We start from the raw sequence: 25,893 nt of genomic DNA, 5'->3' as shown, positions 1-25,893 counted from the left end.
TTTTAATATTTTTTTCTGTTTTATTTTTATTTTTTTTTAATATTACATTTAAACACAGAGAGGGTGACTTCTGTCCACTGGCTCTGTAACTGCTGGAAATTCAGCGTTCTCAAAGTCCTGACTAAATACACTCATAAAAATTAAAAATGCCACAAAGAGATCATCAGTAAGAGACAACAGAAGAACCAGCTTTGGTTCCTTAAAGAACCTTTTAATAGATTCCTTGGATCGCACAAGTCCACTAGAACGTCTACAGTGGTCACTTTACTGCTGCATGCGTATTTATAGAGTTCAGTTAACAGAGCAGTTTACAGCAGAAGAAGAAGAAATAAATAAAAGCATTTCTTTAACTTTAAAGGTCGTGAGATGTTTTCTGACTGACACAGTAATGGTCGACATGCCGGAACAGCGGGGTAATTACATACAGGGGGGGTTGGGGGGGAGGGGGGGGGGGCTGGCGATTATCTGTACAGTCAAAGTGACCACCAGGGCCTTTTGAGGTAGAGCTACTCCGGGCGCTGTTTCTCAGAACAGATTTGGTGGAGGTTATACAATCTCAAAAATTCAAAACAGTCCAAATGAGTCTTGGCCGCTCTAACGCACGTCTAAGCCCAGAACCATTTAAAGAACTTTAAGTGTATGAGGTTACATTTATCCTTTATATTTATTTAAACTTGTTAAAGTCAATCAAGCTGATATTTTAGACACTGTCTGTATGTAATTACTACAATTACTATTAGCAGCATTACTGTATATATTACTCTAATTATTATTACTGGCATTAATACTTCTGCTTTCTGTATATATACTAATATATATTATATACTATAAAAAAAAATGACCATATTCCAAAGGGTTACCAGAAACAAAATCAAAGCAAAAGTGTGTGTGTGTTTTGAGTTACAGTAGGTGTTAAAGCAGTGGATGTAAGGACCCTGAGGGCAGTGGAGTTTCCTTTGTAAAGTTGTCGTTGTTCGTTTACCATAAACACCCCGCTCACAATCAGCCCTCCCGGCTCCGGTTTCGCAGCTGCACATCCCGCCAGCTCCCAACCATCCTAAATATTCCTCTCTTTCCTCCTCCTTCCCGTTCTCCCACTGACAACAGCAGCACAGAGCAGCAAAAAGCCCCGCTAAACCCACCAAAATACAGGAGACGAGAACCCAATGACAGATTTATGAGGATCTGTGTAATATAACACACACACACACACACACACACACACACACCCCGCAGATTACCACTCCACCCCTGGCAGCTTATTATTGCACTGCTAAGCAGGACTACCCAGATATCTATAACACCTCACACACACACACACACACACACACACACACACACACAGGGCACATGTGTGTATTTAGTAGTTTCAATATGTAACAATATGTCCATGCATTTTAATTTTCTATTTGTAATAATACTAATTGTATATGGGGCCAGTAAGGGAAGCACAAGGTAGGTGTTTCCAATATATATATATATATATGAGGTTTTATTCTATGTTAAAAGAAGGAAGCATAGTGTAGTGTTTGTAAAAAGCACTTTAAGGGGTCCTGTAGGTCAGCTGTGGTGTTCTCTGCTTTTACTACAAAGTCTGAACCAGTACAAGTACAAAACAAACACGCTCTCGGCCGGCTCTCCAGCTCCGAAACAGGCCACTCTGATTTCTCAAAACATTCTACAGACGGCCCGATATCACATTAGGGGCCGTATGTTTTGTTATCATACCAAAAATAAGGGAATTACTGAAGAATGTAGAGGATCGCGGACATTCTGCCCCTGGGAACCAGAAACAAACCCACAGCTCAGCTCAGCTCAGCTCAGCTCACACATCCTGCCTCCACCACCACCAGCACACCACACACGGCCTGAACACGCTTAACACTCACAGCTCTAGAGTTACCGTCACTCTGCTGCGCATTCAAAATATATCCTGAAATAATCTGCTGCATTTTAATTCAATCGTCCCGTGAGGACAGGGGTGCGGCTTCACCTCCGAAAACAAACCACCAGAGCACAACCTGTCAAATTCGGAGCTGTTGGGGTGGCTGAGCGGGCGATCGGTCTGGTCTTGTGTGTGTGTGTGTGTTGGGGGGGGTTGGTGAATGCTGAGTGTGGTTAGTTTTGTGCTTGGTGTTGTTCGGTTGTGCTGGGTTTTGTTGGTCTTTATACTGGATGTTTGTGTTTGGTGTGTGTGTGGGGGGGGGTGTTTGGTCAGTGTGTCTGGATGGTTTTACTCGTTTTTTGAGTTTTGTGGGATCTGAATTGTTTGGTCTTTTTCGGTGGTTGTGTTGAACTGTGTTGGGTGTGTTTAGTAACTGCTGTTTGTTTGGTCTTTATATTGGGTGTGTGTGATACTGGTTGTTGTGCTGGACTGTGCCGGGACTGTTTGCTCAGTGAATCTCTCACCCGCTCTGTGCAGGCTGCTGTTGTCCTCAGCTTCTCCTCAATCTCTTTCCCGATTCTCTGGACAGTGACCTGCGTCTGTTTGATCGCCCGCTGAGCCGTATGCAGTCTAGAGAGAGAGAGAGAGGGAGAGGAAGAGAGAGATGATCAGCAGATGAACAACTGTCCACAACAGCCCTATTTAAACATCCGCTGTGCCTATTAGAAGAGAGAGAGAGAGAGAGAGAGAGAGAGTGAGTGTGTTATAGAGACAGACAGACAGACAGACAGACAGAGGTTATATAACTGTTGAAGATGAATCATCAGGTGAAGGGTCCAGTGAAAGCAGTTATATGAAGTATTTACTGCAGCCATTACTCTGTTATATTAGGAGCATTAAACACTAAAGCATCTCCTTATAAACAACGAGCCAAGTTTCTAAAAACACACACACACACACACACACACACACACGCGAATGAATCTAAAGTGATGTAAGATGACCTGCTGTAATGGCAGGCGTGTATTCTGTAGCTCCGGGTGAAAAGCTGAAACAAACAAAATGAGGCTAATGAAAAGGACGGAGAGCAAATGACCGAGACCAGCGTGAGGTCAGCCAGCCGGGGGTTTGTTTTCTCCGTCAGTACAAAGCGTCCGGCCTCGTTAACTTTAATTAGTCCACGGGGATCGTTAAAAGATTAACGGCGGCAGCACCATGTGGCCCTTTTGCCACGAGCGTGCGTTTCTTCTACCCCAGCCGTTCTTCATCCGTCAGACTGTTTCTACCTCATCAGACTTTACTGCGTGAGAAAAGGCAACAGCGGGTCCGATTTCCACTGTTACTTTCAATAAAGTCCGAAAAAAACATCTGCAAATGTTTAGTAATGAAGCAGCTCTGGTGCTCGGCGTTGATCTTCAATCAGCTTCATCTTCATCAGAGTTTGAACGGTAACACAGGTGTCCCCCAACACCTAAAGACGCTGCTCAGGTGTCCCCAAACATCTAAAGATGCTCCTCAGGTGTCCCCAAACATCTAAAAGACTCTGCTCAGGTGTCCCCAAACATCTAAAAGACTCTGCTCAGGTGTCCCCAAACATCTAAAAGACACTGCTCAGGTGTCCCCAAACATCTAAAAGACACTGCTCAGGTGTCCCCAAACATCTAAAAGACTCTGCTCAGGTGTCCCCAAACATCTAAAAGACTCTGCTCAGGTGTCCCCAAACATCTAAAAGACACTGCTCAGGTGTCCCCAAACATCTAAAAGACACTGCTCAGGTGTCCCCAAAAATTTTAACATAGACTGTAACATGGACGTCCTCCAAAGGACTGATGGGTAGCATGGACGTCCCCAAATGATTGAAAGGTAGTGCTGGTATCCCAAAAACATTTGAAGGGGTTGCATAGGCATCCTAAAACGTTTGAATGGAGACACGGACGTCCCCAATGGATGGATGGGTATCACTGGCAACCCTAAACATGTAGCGTGGGCATCTCCAAGCATTTAAAGGGTTACATGGAGGTCCCCAAACATCTCAGAGGTAATACAGACATCTCCAAACGTATGGAGCGTAGTATGGACGTCCACAAAGAATTGAAGGGTACCATGGACGTCCCTTAGTGTTTGAAAAGTAGCACGGATGTCCTTTAGTGATGGAATGGCAGCAGGGTTTTCCCGGACGACTGAACTTTTAACGGTAGTGTGAGCGTCCCCAGATGTTTACACGGTCCCCAAACGTCTGATGCTGAAAGAGGTTTGTTGTAACGTTCAGCAGCAGAATTCAAAGCCAGAGGCATCCATCTACAAAAGCCATTAATGGCGGGTCAGAGTAAACAGGGTGACCGAGCACTTTCCTCAGAGCGCATGTTTCCACTTCCTCTGAACAATAACAACAGCAGAGCAATCAGACGGTTACTGCAGCCGTTATTCAGTTATTACAGCCATTATACAAGGAGTGATTCACTGTAGCCATCGTTCATAGGTCAAAGGGACGGCAGTGGGCGGGGGGGGGGGTTGGGGGGCACTGTCAGCATGAAAGAGACACTCGGTCGGGGTTGGAAAATGAGCATGTGTTTCTCAACACCAAGAACAAGAAACACTGAGCTGTTATAAGTATAAGAAGGAACACGACTTTCAGATGTAGCAGAGCTGCAGGTCCGGCTGATTCCGCCAACAATAAGTGGCTCTAAAATGCTTTAAACACACACAACCCAAATCACATGAGGACTCGACGGCATGCGCTGCCAAAAAGGCCTTGGACTGTGGACTGTGGTCTCAGATGATCAGTCCAAGCCAAAAATGGACAAGCCCGCCCCTACTTCATGACACATGTGCCTCAAGCCCATCCCAACAAAAGCATGAAGAGCTGGCAGAACTTGGTAGAAGCCCAGATGGCAGATCTGCGAGACCCATCTATCAGCCATATGATTAAAAACACTTTGACGAGAACCAAACTGTGATGTTCTAGATAAACGACTGGGTCAGAACCTCTCCACCAAAACATCAGGTAGGTCTTGTGGGGTGTTCTCTCCCGGTATGCAGTGGTCAGTACCTACCAAAAGTGCTCCAAGGAAGGGCTACCGGTGAACCGACGTAAGATAATGGGGTCAAGGCTCACTGATGCTCCTGGAGGTCCCACCTCACAGCTTACAGGACTTCTGCTAATGTTAGTCTTGGTGCCGGAAACCACAGCAGGACACCCTCAGAGGTCTTGTGGAGTCCGTGCCTCAGCGGGTCAGAGCTGTTTTGGCAGTATAAGGGTGACCTACACGATATAAGTATATAAGGCTGGTCGTGTCATTTATAAATGACGGGCTTTTAAATACAGCATGTTGTCGCTGGAAAGTCTCCAGATGATGCACTCAGGGTCTTCAGGGCCAACCAAGAAGACTGGCTTGTAATTGAACCTCTCTTTAACGTTCTTCAGTACTGGAAAGCAGTACTGGCAGTAATCGCTCCCTTACTCTCTCTATACACCCTCCCTTCCTTTACTCATACTGCTCGCTCGCCCGCTCGCTCTCGCTCTCCAACAAAGGGATTACTGCATTCTCTCAACTCTCCCTGAAGGACACTCAGGAGTGTATGCAGTCAGCACTAAGGACATAATAACACACACATACACACACACACACACACACACACACACACACACACACACACTCCTGCAGTCTGTCAGTGCTGTGACCCCCAACTCCTGCCAACACACACACACATTACAGAGTTAATGGTCTCCCACTGCAGGTTCTTTTGGTGTTTCCCCATGTCTCTCCAGAGCACTAAACGAGAGCGAGAGAGCGCTGAGGTATTAAGCACACTGGGCTCAGTCCTTGGGGGTGAAACTGGACATAGTGGGCATGATGGCAGAGTGGTGAATGCTGGTAAAAGTGTCAGTGACCGTCATGAAGAACCCACCTCCATCATCATCACCATCTGCTATCACATTGGAACCACCCACCTTTAATATGGAGTAGGTCCCCCTCAAGCCACCACGAGAGATCTGACCATTTGAGGCATGAACTCCACAAGACCTCAGAAGGTGTCCTGTAGTATCTGGCAGGAAGACTAACGTTAGCAGCAGATCCTTCAAGTCATACATTGTGAGGTGGGACCTCCAGGAGCATGAATGAGCCTTGACCCCATGACCCTTGGATGTCTCTGGTTCACCGGTTGTCCTTCCATTAGAAGACCTGCCTGATGTTCGGAGATGTTCTGACCCAGTCATTGTCTAGAACAGTTTGGCTCTTGTCAAAGTGTTTCAGATTCTTACACTGGTCCATTTTGGGGTGACGTTGGTCAGCACAGGCGTCTGTGAGCTGCTGTAACGGAGCTGGGGATCCGGCGCTGGCTGCCTAGTGTTGCTGTATCAGCGGCAGTTGGAAAAGAAGGGGTGCATCTACATGGAGAACACCAGTGTTTGGGGTGAAATCTGATTATGATTGTTATTGCGCTGAGGTGGCGAAGCACAGTGGTATCTTCATCACATCTCTCGCGCTCTCTCTCGTTCACACATTCTTTCCTTTTACACTCGTCTCTGGTGTTTTTTCCATCTCTCAGATGAGATAACAGCTGCTCGCTGAAGCTCATCTCCGGACCCCCGGCACCTCTTAAGAGACGGTGTTAAACGTGTTAAAGAGATACTCCCTGAGCCATCTCTCTCATCTTCACGCTGTGACGCGTCAGGAAATCAGGCATCCTCCACACACACACACACACACACACACACACACACACACACACACACACACACACACACAAACACAAACACAAACACACACACAGCCAGCCTGGAGCTGTTATCCAGATCAGAAAGGCTTGCATATTGTTAAATATAGCTCCATCCACTAAAATGTCCACAAGTTTATTTGCCAATAGAATAGGACTCTCTGGAGCAGATCATCATCATGACCCTATTGGCTCCATGCGGTCTAATGCCAGGTGTGGGCTAGAGGGGTATAAGCCCCCCCCCCCAGCATTGAGGAGCTGTGGAGCAGTGGAGGAACTGTGTTTTCTAGAGTGATTGTGGAGATCCATCCAGTACTTTTGGATGGGGTGAGTTGGGGAGTTGGGGATGATGAGGGGAGGTGGTGATCGTCCAACATTCTGACCTCACTAACACTCGTCACTGAATGCAATCTAATTCTCACAGCCATGCTGCAGCTCCTCCAAAATCTAGTAGAAAGTCTTCTTTCCTGGACAGTAGAGACGGTGTCCCAATACTTTTGGGGGTAAAAATAATAATTAATAAAATAAAGAGCTTTTTGAGCTGTGATACAGAGAGAGAGAGAGAGGAAGGGAAAGTCTCCTGTGGTTTCTTTGGCTTGTCATGTTTATTAACACACACACACACACACACACACACACACACACACTTCCTTGCATCTCGTAACAACTTCACACGTTTAGAGTGTGAAAGAGAGGAAAACCTCACTCACTCCTCATTCCTCTCCTGTTTCACTAAACACGTAGAGATGTGGGTCGCCGATACCAGCCGTAAACATCAAACTCCATCAGATTTGACAGCTTTATCGCCACGGTAACCGAGATGGAATCAGATAGGCTGTTTTTTTGGGGGGTTTTTTCCTACAGGTGCGCGGCCGTTATCACGCTTCACGCATTTCTGAGGGCTTATCAGCGGCTCTGCCAATCAGGACACGGCACGAGGGGTTTCTCGGCAACCGGCGACTTCTAACACAACTGAACAAAAACACAAACAACAAACAAACACACCTTACAATCAAAACAACCTTCCAGAGCGGAGAGCACCGGTCTACCTGCGGGTTCCGTGTCAACAGATACCACCACAGAGCCCCGACTACAGGCGGGCGGTACAGCACACACACCCCTGTGCCGATGGATCAGAACCAGAGGTAGGACTCACTACAGGCGTTACAGCACAGACCAGCACACGGGCAGCGGTTGGAAGGAGGGCGGTCGCTATGAGCGGAAAACCTTGACTCCGCTTCCTCTCGGCGAGGAGAACGGATCTGTTTAGGTTGGGAGATGCTTTTGTTCATTTATTTTCTGGATGGCTTGTTGTGTCCCAGTTTGTGGGGGGTGTACAGAACCATGGTGGTCCGTTTCTGATAGACAGACAGAAAACTAAGAGACGTGTATAAACACAGAGAACACAGAGAATCCAGCACTGCTTCTACAGCCAGTGGTTCAGCCATTCTGTATCCCGTCATTTAACCCTAAAATCTACTATTAGTAGTAGTGGTATTACCCCCATTACCCATCCTACTACCACCATTACTACTAATGGGGCAGTGGTGCTCAGTGGTTAGCGCACCGGGCTATTGATGACAGGGTTGTGGGTTCGATACCCGGGCTCAGCAAGCTGCCACTGTTGGGCCCTTGAGCATAACCCTTCACCCTCTCTCTGCTCCCCAGGTGCTGGAGTTGGCTGCCCACCACTCTGGGTATGTGTGTTCTCACTACCCCTAGTTCACTAGAGTGTGTGTGTGTGTGTGTGTGTGTCTTCACTACCACAGATGGCTCAAATGGGGAGGACATACATAGTACAGTGACAGATACGTGCAGCTTTACCTTTACCACCATACCTCTATTATTACTACCTTACTACCACCACCACTATTATCATTCTACTATTACTACTAACGTACTCCTACCCTACTACCATTACTGCAAGGACTAATATTACTAATTCCACTACTACCACCACTAATACCAATATTACTCCTACCCCTAGTACTATCCCCACTATTACTACTACACCTACTATTACTACTACCACTACTACCGTTACCATTACTATTACAACTACCCCTACTATTACTACTACTACCCCAACTAATACCAATATTAACACTATTACTCCTACCCCTACTGTTACCCCTACTACTACTCCTACCCCTAATACTATCACCACTATTACTACTACCCCTACTACTACTCCTACCCCTAATACCATCACCACTACTACCCCTACTACTACTCCTACCCCTAATACCATCACCACTACTACCCCTACTACTACTCCTACCCCTAATACCATCACCACTACTACCCCTACTACTACTCCTACCCCAATACCATCACCACTACTACCCCTACTACTACTCCTACCCCTAATACCATCACCACTACTACCCCTACTACTACTCCTACCCCTAATACCATCACCACTACTACCCCTACTACTACTCCTACCCCTAATACCATCACCACTACTACCCCTACTACTACTCCTACCCCTAATACCATCACCACTACTACCCCTACTACTACTCCTACCCCTAATACCATCACCACTACTACCCCTACTACTACTCCTAGCCCTAATACCATCACCACTACTACCCCTACTACTACTCCTAGCCCTAATACCATCACCACTATTACCACTACTACTACTCCTACCCCTAATACCATCACCACTATTACTACTACCCCTTGAATACCACTACTATTAATATTATTAGAAGTCTGATTATTAATACTAGCACAAGTACTATTACTACAAGCCTGACTAATAATGCCATCACTGCTACCCCCACTACAGCTAGGACCTCCACAACTAGTACAATTACCTTTACATAATAATAATAATAATAATAATGCTTTCTTTATGGTCTTTCCTAGTCTGAGAGTCACTGTACAGAGCAGGAACAGTAGTTTTGCCGTGACTGTGGGTTGTGACGGTTTTACTGTTGGAGGGTAATACAGTAAGTTACTGTAAACCAAAAAGAAAACTCGCTCATCCATATTTAAAATATTTAGAAACATCTGACAGGCCGGGTAAACCACTGCTGAAAATCACATCTCCAGCCCAGAACGCTCCAGACCCAAAACAAAAACACACGTTTCTGATGGCGGACACGGTGCTGCCCGCTCAGGGCTTTCAGCAGGACGCTGCAGCCGCTGTTACTGTAACCGTCCCCAGAGCCTCCCTCTCCCGCTTCACTGCAGTTTCTCATATCACTGCTCTCTCTGCCGGGTCATTTCTCAGAACCTGCATCACACACACAAGTGGAGGAGAGCGGAGAGCTTTTGTGTACGAGAGCGAGAGCCAGAGAGAGAGAGAGAGATGGAGCGCGCGACAGAGAGCGAGTGAGAGTTTTCCGCTCTCTCTCTTTTCTGTGGTTTGGGAAATACGGTATCGGCGGGTTTGGGGGGGCTTTCTGTTTTCCTTACTGTCCCTCTTCCTCTCTCTGTCTGGAGATTACAGTCTGACACACATTTTCTCTCTCTCGCTCTCTCTCTCTTTCTCTCTCACACACACACACACACACACACACACAAGCTTATATCACAAATGTATTTCATAGAAGTATGCAAGTGTCTACAAGTAATACAAACAATAACATATCCCACATGCATTACACACTATATGTCCAAATGTTTGTGGACACCCCTTCTAATAAAAATACTTTCGGCTACTACTCTAAGTTTCATGCATTGCTGACACAGATGTGCAAATGCACACACACAGCTTGTCTAGTCCCTGTAGAGAAGAAGTACTGCCAATAGAATAGGACTCTCTGGAGCAGATCAACATCATGACCCTATTGGCACCATGCTGTCTAATAATGTCAGGCGTGGACTAGAGGGGTATAAAGCCCCCCAGCATTGAGGAGCTGTGGAGCAGTGGAAGAACTGTGTTCTCCGGAGTGATGGTGGAGGAGCTCCATCCAGTACTTTTGAATGGGATGAGTTGAGGAGTTGAGGAGTTGAAGGGGGGGTGGACGTGTTTTCATACAGTGTGTAATTCACACCCTGTTAGAACCACACACTTCACACAAATATCCAATCAGGTTCAGTCGTGCGGCCGCTCTCCGCTGTGACTGGGCTGAACACGTTACTGACGGCCTGGACTTTCCCTGCAGGTTAACAATCTCCCCAGCGGGGCGTGAATCACTGTTTAAACACACACACACACACACACACACACACACACACACACACACACACACACACACACACACAAACAAACACTCAACAGAAAGCAGAGGAGGCAGAGATCTCGCGTCCTACATGAACCAAAGCACATACTTCCACCTACTTCTATAAATACAGCGATTAAAGATAGAGATGTGACCCGACCGGGAGAATAAAACCCACAGACATGAAAAAACAAACACGTGCGGCTCTACAGACACCCCTACCCACAGCTCAGACAGGAGAACGTCTGCGACTCAGTATCGCCTCTGATAAGACTGTTATTCCCTTCATGCCCTCTGCATTCCTTCCTCCGCACGCTGCCGGCTGATGGACATCAGCTCCGTCTGACCCCGGGAATCAAGAATTCCCAGGAGAGAAGAGAACCTGTTACTGGTGTTTACCTGCGTTTACTTGTGCTTTCAGGAAAACAGCAAAAACATACAGTGTATCCATTAAAAACACTGAACAAAGTAGCACAAGCACAGCTACACAGCAGCGGAGTTATATTTGGCCAAATGTTTGTGGACACCCCCCCTAAAGAATGCATTCAGCTACTTTAAAGTTGCACACGGCTTGTGTACCCCCTGCACTGCCAATACAATAGGACTCTCTGAAGCTGATCAACATTATGATCCTATTGGCTCCATGCTGCCTAATGCCAGGCGTGGGCTAGAGGGGTATAAAGCCCCCCAGCATTGAGCTGTGGAGCAGTGGAGGAACTGTGTTCTCTGGAGTGATGGTGGTGGAGCTCCATCCAGTACTTTTGGATAATAAGGTGGGGGGATGATCATCATCCAACATGACCTCGCTAGCGCTCTTGACGCTGAATGCAATCAAATCCTCACAGCAATGCTCCTCCTCCAAAATCTAGTAGTAAGTCTTCTTCTCTGGACAGTGTAGACAGTTACTCCAACAGAAGCAGGAGAGACTCTTTTAATCCCTTGATTTCAGAAGAAACAATGAATGGGCAGGTGTCTAAATACTTTTGTCCATATAGTGTTTAATAACAAGAACAACAGCAGCTTATTACCACTGTTAATGTTATTATACTTTTATGTTACAGCGGCCTTTCTGCAGTCCCACCTACAGTCCGAGAGGGTAAAAAAGAGAGAGAGCGTGAGAAAGCGAGAGAGAGAGAGAGAGAGAGAGAGAGAGAGAGAGAGAGAGAGAGAGAGAGAGAGAGAGAGAGAGAGACACAAAAAAAGAGAGAGGGTGAGAGACAGAGAGATTTGCTGCTCTATGAGAAGATGAAAGGCCGCTGCTGGAGAAGAGCTGAACTGGTAGTGTCTCTAAAAGCAGAAACACAGCTGTCAGGAGAAGATCAAAGCCCGATAGAGACACTAAACCCCAAACCCAAATCCATTAAGACCCAAACCCACCCAAAACGGTACTGGAGTGCTCTGGTCAGAGATAAAGCTCAGATAAAGCTCAAACTAGCGGAAGAGAAGCCGAGCGAGGAGGTCAGCGAAGGTCAGCTAGCGCTCCACAATCCGCACGAAATTCCACACTGCCATTACCCCGAGAGACACTGCGACTGTGGAACATGAATGATGACCGACGACATCACAGTAGCCCACCAGAGACGGGCTGGACAGATGACATCACAGTGGGCCATCAGTGACTGTCTGCCCCAATGACATCACAGAGGCCCATTAAGTGTCAGGCTGCACCGATGGAACCACAGAGGCTCATTTAGGGACAGGCTGCAATGATGACCTTATAATGGTCCTTCAGTGATAGACTGCACCGATGACATCACAGTAGTCCATAAATGCCAGGCTGCTACAATGACCTCATAATAGCCCATGAGTGACAGGCTGCACTAATGACATCACAGTGGCCCCGTACGTAACAGGGTCTACAAAAAGACATCACAGTGGCCCATAGTAAAAGAGCTGCACCAATGACATCACAGTGGCCCATAGTAAAAGAGCTGCACCGATGACATCACAGTGGCCCATAGTAAAAGAGCTGCAATGATGACATCACAGTGGCCCATAGTAAAAGAGCTGCACCGATGACATCACAGTGGCCCATAGTAAAAGAGCTGCAATGATGACATCACAGTGGCCCATAGTAAAAGAGCTGCAGCAATGCCAGGCTGCAGCAATGACCTCATAACAGCCCATGAGTGACGGGCTGCAATAATGACATCGTAGTGGCCCTAATCAGATCGTAACCTTGACGTCGTGGTGACAGAGGGGCATAAATCGCACATGAGGAGGAAACGACCGTCTGTCTCTCTCTCTCTCTTTTCGCTGCGCTCACACAGTCGTCAGGCCGAGCGAAAGAGACAGCTCAACGGCGTCGATCAAAAACAAATGTTTCCTGAGAGCCGATAACGACACCAGCCAAACGTCGGCTCCAATCTGAGAAACACTCCTCACTCAGCCAAACACATTCCACATCTCTATCTCTCTCGCCCTCGCTCTCCATTACTCTCTTTCTGAGGCTCCAGAAAGTGTCAAAGTGATTCAAACCCGCAACAAGTTCCAATCCCAATTTGTTCCAGTTACAAATACGAACCATTTACTCTAACTGGAAGGTATCCACTCGGAACGTCTTCATCCAGAACCTCACACACTGAACCCACACACCCACCTAAAGTCCAAAACGTACACCACCCACGACAAACGCCGGCACGACAACTCCAGAACTCTGACACGGCAGAACTGACAACTTTAGCAGGCAGCTACACCATGTGTCCAAATGTTTGTGGACACCTTTTCTAATGAATGCCAATGCAATGGGACTCTCCGGAGCCGATTAACATGAACCTATTGGCTCCATGCTGCCTAATAATGCCAGGCGTGGGCTAGCGGGGTATATAAAGCCCCCAGCATTGAGCTGTGGAGCTCTCTGGAATGATAGTGGTGCTTCTTCTAACACAGACGGCACACCAGAGTCTGCTTGAAGCGAACCCTACACCGCCGATTTCAGGAGGACCAGAGATTGGTTCTCTGGCCTGCTCCCAGTCTCAGAGCAAGCACTACTGGGTCCAGAACAAAAACATTAGTGTGAACACACCTTTAATCTGACCCTGAAAAAAAATTAGCCACGACTCTCACGATAAGATGCGAAGGAAAAGGTGGGTCCTACAGATTCAGGAGATGTCAGAACCGTATGTCTGTGCTGTTTTATCACAACGATATTAATAGAAACGTCAATCTGCCATCAGCAGCCGGGGTCTGAGAGAGCACAATTGGCCGTGCTTTCTCCTGGTGGGTAGATGAGGCTCTCTCTCGTCATGGCCCTTGAGGCAATGTTGGCCAGCACAGGCGTCCATTAGCTGGTGTGGTGTAGCTGGGGGCCCGACGCTTTGAAGAGATGTGGTGAAAAATTCTGTATGTGTTCAAACTGCAAAAAATATTGCAGAAAAATAAACCATTGCATCGTCAGTTTGCTCAGCCCTATTTTAGGTAGAAGATGTCTTTATTAGAAGGGCTGGTGAATGTGGCCTCAATAAAGTGTGAGATGTGTGTGAGCTGCCCGGCTAGCTGATCATTTCTGTCTTTCCCCCCCCGAAACCCTCATGTTTCTGTATCAGTGTCCCATCTGGATTTCAGTGCACACACTGTCCTGTGGGTCAGGGCAGCAGGTTAATGTAGCTGTGCGTAGTGGCTTTAAGGAGTTTCGGATGAATGTGGTTAATAATCAATAATCAGTCAATCATTTAATCATCTGTAAAAAAAAAAAAAAAAAAAAAAAAAGAGAAAGGTGTAAACTATCGCTTTACATCCACTCTGATCACTAATGGAGTCTGAGAACAGGCCGAGTCCAGCGTTAGTCCAGCTCACCCACTCCATCTGACCTTCCAGCAGCAGGCCAGCACCCCAGCCAACAGGACGTCCTACACTGCAATACAGAGCTGCCTAGAGAGGTACAAGAGAGGAGGGCCAGTGTGTGTGTGTGTGTGTGTGTGTGTGTGTGTGTGTGTGTGTGTGTCTCTGCCAAAAACACATGTCATCTTCAAACCATAGCCTAGATCCTGCACAGACCCCCCAATCATATCTCCCCCAGAGATACACACACACACACACACACACACACACACACACAGGTTTATTGTGGATGAAAATCTCACAACACATAGAGAGAGAGAGACACACACACAGAAAGGAAGCAGAACAGAACAGAACCAGACAGATACAGCGACATTCCCCAAACAAGAGCTCACCTGCACCTCTAAAACCTTGTGAAGTGTGTGTGTGTGTGTGTGTGTGTGTGTGTGTGTGTGTGTGTGTGCATAAAGTACCCTTTAAGGTAATACCCTGCTTTTTCGCCCTCTCTCTGACAGACTGACATTTAAAAGAAGTGCAACACTGCCACCTGGTGGCTGACTGCAGCTACAGCAGGACACTGCCGCAGGGAGGAACCAAGCCTTCCTTAACATTCCATACAGCCCTACAGCTCACATTCCACCTTTCCCCATCAGAGAAGATCTCAGTTGTGCCTCACTGTGAGGCAGATGTGAGGTTTTCAGATCTGTAAAGTCAATCAGTCTGTCCCTCCATACGTCCATCTATCCATCTATTGGTCCATTTATTTAACCCAACTATTCTTCTGTCCATCCCTCTGTCTGTCCATCTATAACTACTTCTCTATCCATCCGTCTAGCTGTCCACTCAGCCCTGTGTAGCTTCATTGTTGAGATGTGCAGACCACCCTCATTGTGGGCTGAGACAAGGAAGGGCGAACTCTAGGAAACTTGGGCTGGAGTTCTGGGCGGCTTCAGCTGATATGAACTGAAGGTGGATGCTCCCCACCTTGCTGAAGGTCAGAAGAGAAGGAGGATCAGGGGTGGATTTGGTGAGGGAAGATGAGAGGTCTCATGGGGCACGTGATGAGGAGAAACTTGGGTGTGGTCCTTCTCCCAAATGTCCACCTCCCTCTGTCTGCCTTTTCACTGTCTATCCCTCTATCCATACATCTGTCAGTCCCTTTATCCCTCTATCTGTCCAGCTATTTCTCCAGCAGTGTGTGTGTGTGTGTGTACCTGAGGAGGGAGAAGACACTGTAGGAGTTCCTCACTGAGCTCTGATCCACCTGAAGCAAACTGTTCTTCTTTCTCTCAGAGTTCTCCTGAGGAAGACAAACCGCTTAGAACCGGATAAAGAGCTTCATCCATCCCTTCTCCATCCCATAATCGAACACACATCACACACACATCCAATCCACAACATTTACCTTCTGATCAAAATCAGCAGCATAGTAACCATCATTCAGCCCAAATATGATCTCATTCGGGTTCCTGGAACGAATCTGAGAGAGAGAGAGAGAGAGAGAGAGAGAGAGAGAGAGAGAGAGAGAGAGAGAGAGAGCGAGAGCGCGAGAGAGAGAGAGCGAGAGAGCGAGAGAGCAGGAGATCCGTGGGTTTCAATATTATTGACTTTATATTAATGATCATCAAAATTCACATTGTTAGATAGTGTTACACAGAGAGACACTGTACATTGTGGTGTGTGTGTACCTGCTGTCCGGTGTACCGTAGGCCGTCCAGGTTGACCTTCCACTCGATGAGCAGTTGGTACTGTTCTTCTCGGCCGCCCCAAATCCGCACCACAAAACACGACACAGATGTGTCCAGCAGGTCCGGCAGCATTGCAAAGTCCAAACTCCGCCAGGTCGGGTTCTAAATATACACACACACACATACACCATCATTAACATTTTTAAAAATACACTATATGGACAAAAGTATTGGGACACCTCCACATTCCACCGACAGGAGCTTTTATGACGCCCCATTCCAAACCCACAGGCATTAATCTGGAGCCGGTCCCCCTCTGCAGCTCTACCAGCAGCAGCAGGTCTGGAGCTCTGCTGCAGTTACTGAGTCAGTTGGAGGCTTTTCTGCTCTCTGCTCTGAGCTCAGCACTCGGCCCTGACCCCGCTCTGTAACTTTACGTGGTCTGACAGACACTCGGTGGCTGAGCTGCTCTCTGTGAGCTGTTCCTCCTAAACTCTTCCACTGTTCAATAATAACACCACTCACAGCTGATGGAGGAAGATCTAGGAGGGAGGAAATTTCACCAGCTGACTTGTTGGTGTTGGTGCAGCGGTGTCTCCTATTACATACAGAACCACGCTGGAGTTCAGTGAGCTCTTCAGAACCTCCCGTTCTTTCACTGATGTGTGGAAGAAAGACAGACTGCAGGGCTAGAGGCCTGATTTTACACACCTGTGACAATGAGACTGAATCAGACACCTGAACTCAGTGATTAAGAGGGGTTGTCCGAATACTTTTGTCCATATAGTGTACATAAGCATACGCACACAATGAGTGTCCATTCATTATGATGTATTATGTACGCCTTCCTCACTCAACTGGCATTGTAGCGCAAGGTAGGTGTTTCTAATAAAGTGGCCAGTGAGTGGAAGAACAAGGTAGGTGTTTTCAGTTCACTTTTTCCACGTTGTTTGAGGAGGCTTATCCTGATTTCAGTTTTCAGTGGTGGGTCGACACACAGAGCAGGAATTAGGCTAAGCCCACTCACAGCAGAACAGGCCTGACCTAAACCCTGATTTACACAAACACCCTGCAGAGTCCAGCAGCTCTGAGCACTCAGGATCAGGAGGTTCATCAAGACAGTCTGACATCAGCACAATACACACACTGTACAACTAGGGTAAAGGCCAGCGAGGAGAGGGAGACAGGGAGAGGGGGAAAAGTAGGGGTGAGAGATGCTCAGGCACACAGAGAGGAAGAGAGGTAGGAGAGAGACAGTTAAAGGACAGAGGGTGAGGACAGAAGAATGGATCAGAGGAAAAGAGGTTGAGGATGGAAGTCTGTAAGAACAACAGGAAAGAGGAGCGGAAACGGCTCTCGGACAGCAGAGGAAAAAAAGAAAAGCTGCACCTACTTTTATAAAACCACTAAAAAGCCAAATGTTTGTGGACACCCCTTCAAACTCAGTATTCAGCTACTTGCACCAATTGCTGACACAGATGTGCAAATGCACACACAGCTTGTCTAGTCCCTGTAGAGAAGAAGTACAGCCAATAGAATAGGACTCTCTGGAGCTGATCAACATCATGACCCTATTGGCACCATGCTGCCTAATAATGCCAGGCGTGGACTAGAGGGGTATAAAGCCCCCCAGCATTGAGCTGTGGAGCGATTCCTAAAGAACTGTAACAGAACTGGATTTGAGGTCAAAGACGTTGACCCCTGGTGGTCAGGGCTCGTTTCTGGACCTGCCTGAGCCGGACTCTGAAACAGGACTTGCTGAAGTGCATCAGGAAGTGAGAGTGCACAGTGGATGTGCACGCTGCAGATACAGCCTGGAGAGCAGCGTAAAGCAGGTTTCTCAGTGAGGACTCAGTTCCCTAAAAGCTATATAGAGCCTACATCATCTTAAAGAGAAATTTAGACATGGGGAACTCCCCCAGTTTCCAAGTACTGGGACACCTGCTCATTCACTACTTCTTCTGAAATCAAGGCTATTAAAAAGAGCTGATCCTGCTTCTGTTGGAGTAACTGTCTCTACTGTCCAGAGAAGAAGACTTTCTACTAGATTTTGGAGGAGGAGCATTGCTGTGAGGATTTGATTGCAGTGTTAGTGAGATCAGGATGTTGGCTAGATGCTCATGCCCCCACCACATCACATCCAAAAGTACTAGATGGAGCTCCACCACCATCACTCCAGAGAACACAGTTCCTCCACTGCTCCACAGCTCCTCAATGCTGGGGGGCTTTATTATACCCCTCTAGCCCACGCCTGGCATTAGGCAGCATGGAGCCAATAGGGTCATGTTGTTGATCTGCTCCAGAGGGTCCTATTCTATTGGCAGTACTTCTTCTCTACACGGACTAGACAAGCTGTGTGTGTGCATTTGCACATCTGTGTCAGCAATGGGTGCAGCTAATCCCACTGCTTACCCCAAAACCCTGCGTCTGTTTAAACCCGCCCCAATAGCGCTGAAGTCTGCTTTACAGAGGTGGATTACATCATCCATTAGTGCTACTGCTGTTGTTGTAGCGTATCAGGAGACCGGACACAGGAAGACATTAGTGATAATAGACCTGAAGAGATCCAGTATGTATTAGGTTGGAGTGCTGTGCATTTCAGGCTATCTTACAATACCTGACCAAATGTTTGTGGACACCCTTTCAAATAAGGGCATTCAGCTACTTTTAAGTTTTACTTTAAGATGGTGATCATTCAACATCCTGACCTCACTAACGCTCTTGTCGCTGAATGCAATCAAATCCTCACAGCAATGCTCCTCCAAAATCTAGCAGAAAGTCTTCTTCTCTGGACAGTAGAGACAGTTACTCCAACAGAAGCAGGATCAGCTCTTTAATACCCTTGCTTTCAGAAGAAGCAATTTATGAAGAGCAGGTGTCCCAATACTTTTGTCCATACAATGTATCTTTTCAAGTTGCAATCTGGCCTCCACTACAATCCCACATTTGCCCCAGAAGCTGAACACGATGCAAAACAACAGCGCTCTACTGTGTATTTCATATGTTTGGTACCTTCTTCAGCACTGGGCCGAACATCTTGTAGCAACAGGTAGCGACCAGCCCCCCTGTGGTCATGCATATCGATTTACAACACTTAGGAAAACGCCTCAAACCTGCAGTTTAATCTGCAACAGAGGGGAAAAGCTGAAAAGCAACACTCACCAAAGAGTCTCGGATGACCTCACTCTTGTAAAAGTCTGAAAAGGAAGGAGAAGTGAGGTCATGTCAGATCAACAGTTTCGGAAGAACCCAAGTCATTAACGCATTCACTATAGTCACCCTACATCCCTCTCACCCTTCATCCACGCTCAGACTCTGAGCACAGGCTCGCTCCTAGCTGGATATTTTTGCCCAATACCAGCTCCGCAGAGTGGAGGTACAAAAGCAAGGGTTTCTAATAAAGTGGCCGGGTAAAGGATTTACAAAAACAGGGGGGGTCTAATAAGGTGGTCTGTGAGTGTGCAGCAGTCCTGGAGGCCACAGGTCAGTGCTCCAACTCACCTGGTCTCAGAACCGTGACTCTGTGCTGTCTTTAGGTTTCTAACGGACTGGTTTATATATTAGATTAGCTTTTATTATTATGGTATTATACTGCAGATGTGAGCCCTATGAAAGAGAAGGAGCGAGTAGTGGTCACCTCTAGATATGCGGTCGCTCACACACAGGTGCAGGGTGAAGAACGTGTCCAGAAGGGGAGAGTCATTTCGGTTCACGATGTTCCGCGCTGCGATGCTTCGCAAATGGCGTAAACGCCTCTGTTTGGGGTGAGACAGAGAGAGAACATTAATAACCAGTATGAAGCTCTAATGACATTAATATGCAGTATGAAGCTTTAATAGCATTCATATCCAGTATGAAGCTCTAATAGCATTCATATCCAGTATGAAGCTCTAATAACATTAATATCCAGTATGAAGCTCTAATAACATTCATATCCAGTATGAAGCTCTAATAGCATTCATATCCAGTATGAAGCTCTAATAGCATTCATATCCAGTATGAAGCTCTAATAACATTAATATCCAGTATGAAGCTCTAATAACATTAATATCCAGTATGAAGCTCTAATAGCATTCATATGCAGTATGAAGCTCTAATAGCATTAATATCCAGTATGAAGCTCTAATAGCATTAATATCCAGTATGAAGCTCTAATAGCATTCATATGCAGTATGAAGCTCTAATAGCATTCATATGCAGTATGAAGCTCTAATAGCATTCATATGCAGTATGAAGCTCTAATAGCATTAATATCCAGTATGAAGCTCTAATAACATTAATATCCAGTATGAAGCTCTAATAGCATTAATATCCAGTATGAAGCTCTAATAGCATTAATATCCAGTATGAAGCTCTAATAACATTAATATCCAGTATGAAGCTCTAATAGCATTAATATCCAGTATGAAGCTCTAATAACATTAATATCCAGTATGAAGCTCTAATAACATTAATATCCAGTATGAAGCTCTAATAGCATTAATATCCAGTATGAAGCTCTAATAACATTAATATCCAGTATGAAGCTCTAATAGCATTAATATCCAGTATGAAGTTCTAATAGCATTAATATCCAGTATGAAGCTAGTATAAGCACTTGTTATAACTGTGGCTTGGTTGAAGGTCTCCAGCATGTGCTTGGAGATGGGTCTGAGTCCCATAGGGACAGTAATGTACAGTAATGCCACTACAGGTCCCTCCGTTATAACGCTGTGTGCGTCCGTCACAGTCTACACCACACTCCTTTATTTTAAAAGAAAGTGAAGAAGCCGGTTGTTCCTCTTAAATGAGCTCTTTAACGAGGGTCTCTACTAGCGTTAAGACCAGACCAATGCAGCGCTGATGCACCGAGACACAGACGTCTTTGTATGTTCGTGAAAAACACGTGTCGCTATAAACCAGAGCCCTCCACCCTCCGTGAGCATGACGTCAGTGTTGGACGGTGGACATCGGCCCACAACCCTTTCAAAACTGAGGCAGTCGCTCTGAAATCTGGGGGAGCGGTCAAGGTGACCTAAAAACAGCAACACCTCACACTAATACCCAGTTTAACCAAAGGCTGCGGAGCAACTCTGAAACAATAGGTCCTCAGAGAGGAGCTTCAGCTTCAGCAGGCTTTGACTTGGCCGGTCCTCTATGGGAAAAATGACCACAGAGGTCACGAGGCCGAGAGCAGAGCTAGTGTGAGCAAAGCCTGCACTGAAACAAGTAAAGACTGCACATCACTCGTATATGAATAATACACGCTACATAGACAAAAGTATTGGGACACTCCTCCATTCATGGCATACCAGCAAGCTGATTGGCTCCATCTGTTAAAAGGCGGCACTTTATACGTAAACAGACGTGACGTTGAGCGTTAGGAGAGGAAAGTAACCTACAAGGCTTCTTCTTCTCCTTGAACTTTACAGGCACCTGAACGGACCAGCTGCAGAATTTAAGGTTCTGCATCTGGCTGGTCCATCTATGCGTAACATCAGGCCCCTGCAATTCATCCATGTTCAGCCATGTAACTCCTCCGCTGACTCTGGCCTACAAAGCCAAGGCTAGCTGCGGGATGTGAACACAGTAATGTGAGCTACTTTACAGAGTGCCCGCAAGGTCCTCTGAAGTTCAGTTGGCCTAGGCCTCTCCTGACCAGCGTGGACTGCCTGCCTTAAGCACTAAGGCCCAAATCTAAGTCACGGGTTTCCCTATAGGATTAACAGCCACTGAAACAAAACCTTATTTTGTTCAGCCAACATTTCCCCCTGCTTCCCCTCCCCTCCACCCAACCCAACCCCCAGCCCCTTAAAATGGCACTGGATGTCCTGGAAAAAGAGCCGGTGTGTGTCGCAGCCTGAGAAAAAAAGAAAAGGAAAGAAAAGAAAAGAGGTGACGTGGTACAGGCCATTTAGCAGACTTCAGAGATGTAGCGACCCTCAACACTAAATACAGTTAATCAGTCTCAAACAGTCCCACCGTTACCAAAAGCACCGTCCAAATACTTATGACCAGTGACAAGGTAGAACAGCAAATATCAGCTCCCTAAAACCCATCACATCTTCAGCACATTCCTGACTGACCCATCATCACATCTTCAGTACACTCCTGACCCACCATCACATCTACAGTACACTCCTGACCCACCATCACATCTACAGTACACTCCTGACTGACCCACCATCGCATCTACAGTACACTCCTGACTGACCCACCATCACATCTACAGTACACTCCTGACCCACCATCACATCTACAGTACGCTCCTGACCTACCATCACATCTACAGTACACTCCTGACTGACCCATCATCACATCTTCAGTACACTCCTGACCCACCATCACATCTACAGTACACTCCTGACTGACCCACCATCACATCTACAGTACACTCCTGACTGACCCATCATCACATCTTCAGTACACTCCTGACCCACCATCACATCTACAGTACACTCCTGACTGACCCACCATCACATCTACAGTACACTCCTGACTGACCCACCATCACATCTACAGTACACTCCTGACCCTCCATCACATCTACAGTACACTCCTGACTGACCCTCCATCACATCTACAGTACGCTCCTGACTGACCCACCATCACATCTACAGTCCACTCCTGACTGACCCACCATCACATCTACAGTCCACTCCTGACTGACCCACCATCACATCTACAGTCCACTCCTGACTGACCCACCATCACATCTACAGTCCACTCCTGACTGACCCACCATGATATAATGAGAAGTTGGAGGTATTAAATAACACATGGACTCTAACGGACTTTGCTTCATATGAAACTCAAAGCAATGAAGGTCAAAGCTGGTGAGTGGTGTTAGGTGCCACTTCCTGTGGAATAAGCTTGTGACAGGTGTGAGTTTCACGCTCTTTGTTTCACCTGCCAAGCAGAACATCACTGAAGGGGGCTTTCACGGCTGTGCTTCACATTTCCTCAAATCTGCCTCAGTGAAACTTGAGGGGGTCCAGAAACAGCCTAGATCGATTCTGCTTTACTCACTAAGACGTGGGCTAGAAAGACCTCAAACACAAGGTGTTCGCCCTACAGCAACAGGAGAGGAGCCTTACATGACAGTCTCAAAGTAGGCCTTAAATATGAAATATTCATTCAATTTACCCACTAAAACAGAGCAGGGGTAAGCAAAGACACTGCTGCTAAACTGATGCGTTTCTGAACCCTAAAGCAGGACTAACCACTAAAACCTCAAACCTAGTTTAATCAGCATCCCTACAGTAGACCTGGCCCAGCCCTCCTGTTGTACTGCAGGTCAAACTGACCCGTTCCCAAGATTAAACATACAGGAAAAATATTTTAATATGTAATACGTGTAATAAAGGACAAAAAATGGAAAATAATAATTTAATGTGTCGCATTACTGTTCGGCTCATATTGAACATTAAATAGAGACTGAAAATACACAAATATACAATTCACACAGAATTGTTTTCCCAAACTTGAGACACGTGGCGATAGCAATTTTTGCTCCGGGAAAAAAATGTGAACCTAGAGATAATATAAAATATTGATTACATTAATATGAACTGTGCTGAGGACCGTGTGCATGGAGAAGAACGGTCTGCTCTCTGATGGTTAAACAGCACCGGGACATTAATTATATTTAGCTGTTTCTTACAGATAAATCTAATTAAACATACATAAATAAACTACTCTACAGCACATCCCCAACTACACACAAAGTAGAAAACTAGAAAATCGCCCGTTATTGTAGTTAAACACTGGAAACATGAAGACAATGTGCTGCCTAGCCCAAACCCCTCACTCCCTCAGCTGAGCTCTGCTACTGCACTTCCAGGCACTCAGGAAGGAGCCTGACTGTCAAACCTCCACCCATTCATCCCCGACCACACGCTTCTGAAACCTGCTTTAATGAGAACATACATCACTTCATACAGAAATGCTGAAATTAGGCTGCAGCACTGAGGGAGCTCTCTCCTATCGTTTGGGAATCCAGCCTGGCTAGTTCACCAGTCATTACAAATGGATTAGCACATTAGCTAACGCTAACATGCTCGTTTTGGAAGTAAAGTGAGCTCCACACATTAAACTAGCACTAGCTCCTTCTGTCAGGTAGATAAACAGCATTACCCAACCCTAGGCAACCTAATTAGTCTAAGACTGCTAATAACGACGTGTTTATTTGCTTCACTGCCGTCAGTAAACGACAGTTCGTTAGCAAGTTGCTAGCGTGCGTGTGCTAAGCTAACATGCTAAACGACAGTGACCACTCTTTTAAAGCTTTGTATTAGACGTAAAACGTTGGTTAAACATCTGGTAAAGCTCCTCAGCAGGTAAAGGACAATAATATCACTTTAATAACGTGATATTAGGTCACTCTAGCACATGATTTAGCTAATTAGTTCATTTATCAGCTGAACAAGTGACAGGGTCAACACTCCCCATCACCTAGCTAGCTAGCTATCTCTAGCTAACGTAAATAGTGGGTAGCTAGCTAGTGCTATATAAAGTGTAGCGAGTTTACACTAATAAGGTTTATATGAGCTCATATAAAGCTTTAATTTTGGATAAAGGGGAATCCCAGGTCTTAGCTCGGAGTAGTTTTCAGCGAGCTGTGTTTGTGTTTCTGGCTACGTTGTTCTCTATGATCCCCATGAAGCATCAAGAGCAGCTTTAAGATCATAATAGTGACATAATAGTGCTGCAAGTCTCCATATATGAGCTAAATAACAGTGAATATACTCTAATAACTCGTCATATAAGCTAAACAGGCACCGACGGTACTCAAGTAGCTAGCTAGAGCTTTGCCGGGCTGAGTGACAGCGCTGCGCCGGTACTGACAGCTCTCAGTGACAGCGCTGCGGCCGCGGCCGTGCGGGCAGGCAGGCGGGCAGGCAGGCGGGCAGGCAGGCAGGGGGACGGTGGCGGTTCTCGCTGCTAAAGCAGCTCCTTTTCTCACCGACAGCGAAATGAAAGCAGCTCCAGCCTGTTAGGAGGGCCGGAGCACAGCTCTGCTGCCGTACACTGCTCCAACACACCTTCTGAAAACCTCCACAGAGCCCGCCAACACGCAGCAAGTGCGCTAACCCTGAAAGAAGTCCCCAAACCGTGCTGGACCGCGGTGCTCCAGGGACGGGATCACAGGCAGTGTGTGCTGCCCGCTGGAGCAGCCGCAGGCCCGGCTCAGGCTCATGCCGACAGCGCCATGTGACAGTGGAGGAGCTGGAGACATTCGCTATAGCTACATTGCACTGCGGGGCATGGTCCTCTCCGCTCCGTACCTGCTGGGAGGTGAGCTCCACATGCAAAGCCCGAGAAGAGGCGGCCGCTGCCGGGCTGCTGGTGCTGCTGCTGGCCGAGGCGGAGGAGACCGCAAGATCCCAGACCGAGTTCATCCTTAATTCGGCACCATAAGGGCCCTTTGCTCTCATTCAGCGGCTTAACTCATCCCCCTCCGCACGGCTCGGATTCATAAAGCCGTATAAACCGATGCAAAGTACATTAAAAAGCAACCGCGCTTTGATTAGGAATTGCAGCGTGTAGAGCAGCTCCGGACGCGGCGATATAAACAAAGTGAGAGTCCGCTTAGGTAGCCATTATTAACCCAGCCAGCCTGGTCAGCCTTAGCGTGACGCTGATTGGCTCGAATGCTTGT

The 25,893-nt window shown here is 46.8% G+C and overlaps 1 protein-coding gene across 2 annotated transcripts in view; it reads right to left on the bottom strand.

Moving 5' to 3' along the window:
* uvrag (UV radiation resistance associated gene) overlaps positions 1-25,847 on the bottom strand; it is a 94,861-nt gene extending 69,014 nt beyond the window's left edge. The window contains exons 1-7 of one of the 2 annotated variants that reach the window (XM_072658435.1): positions 25,520-25,847; positions 19,891-20,008; positions 19,416-19,450; positions 16,254-16,415; positions 15,971-16,045; positions 15,780-15,865; positions 2,410-2,515 (exon numbers count right to left, since the gene is read on the bottom strand). In XM_072658435.1, coding sequence (XP_072514536.1) covers positions 2,410-2,515; positions 15,780-15,865; positions 15,971-16,045; positions 16,254-16,415; positions 19,416-19,450; positions 19,891-20,008; positions 25,520-25,669 — 732 coding nt within the window. In that variant the 5' untranslated portion in view covers positions 25,670-25,847. The remainder of the gene's footprint in view (positions 1-2,409; positions 2,516-15,779; positions 15,866-15,970; positions 16,046-16,253; positions 16,416-19,415; positions 19,451-19,890; positions 20,009-25,519) is intronic. The other variant, XM_072658436.1, reaches the window with a different exon arrangement.
* Between the last annotated feature and the right edge of the window lie 46 nt (positions 25,848-25,893).

Source organism: Salminus brasiliensis, chromosome 16 (genome assembly GCF_030463535.1).
Source record: "Salminus brasiliensis chromosome 16, fSalBra1.hap2, whole genome shotgun sequence".
Classification (NCBI taxonomy): Eukaryota; Metazoa; Chordata; class Actinopteri; order Characiformes; family Bryconidae; genus Salminus; species Salminus brasiliensis.
Note: the sequence above shows the minus strand (reverse complement) of the source record. Positions and strands in the feature narration are given on the sequence as shown.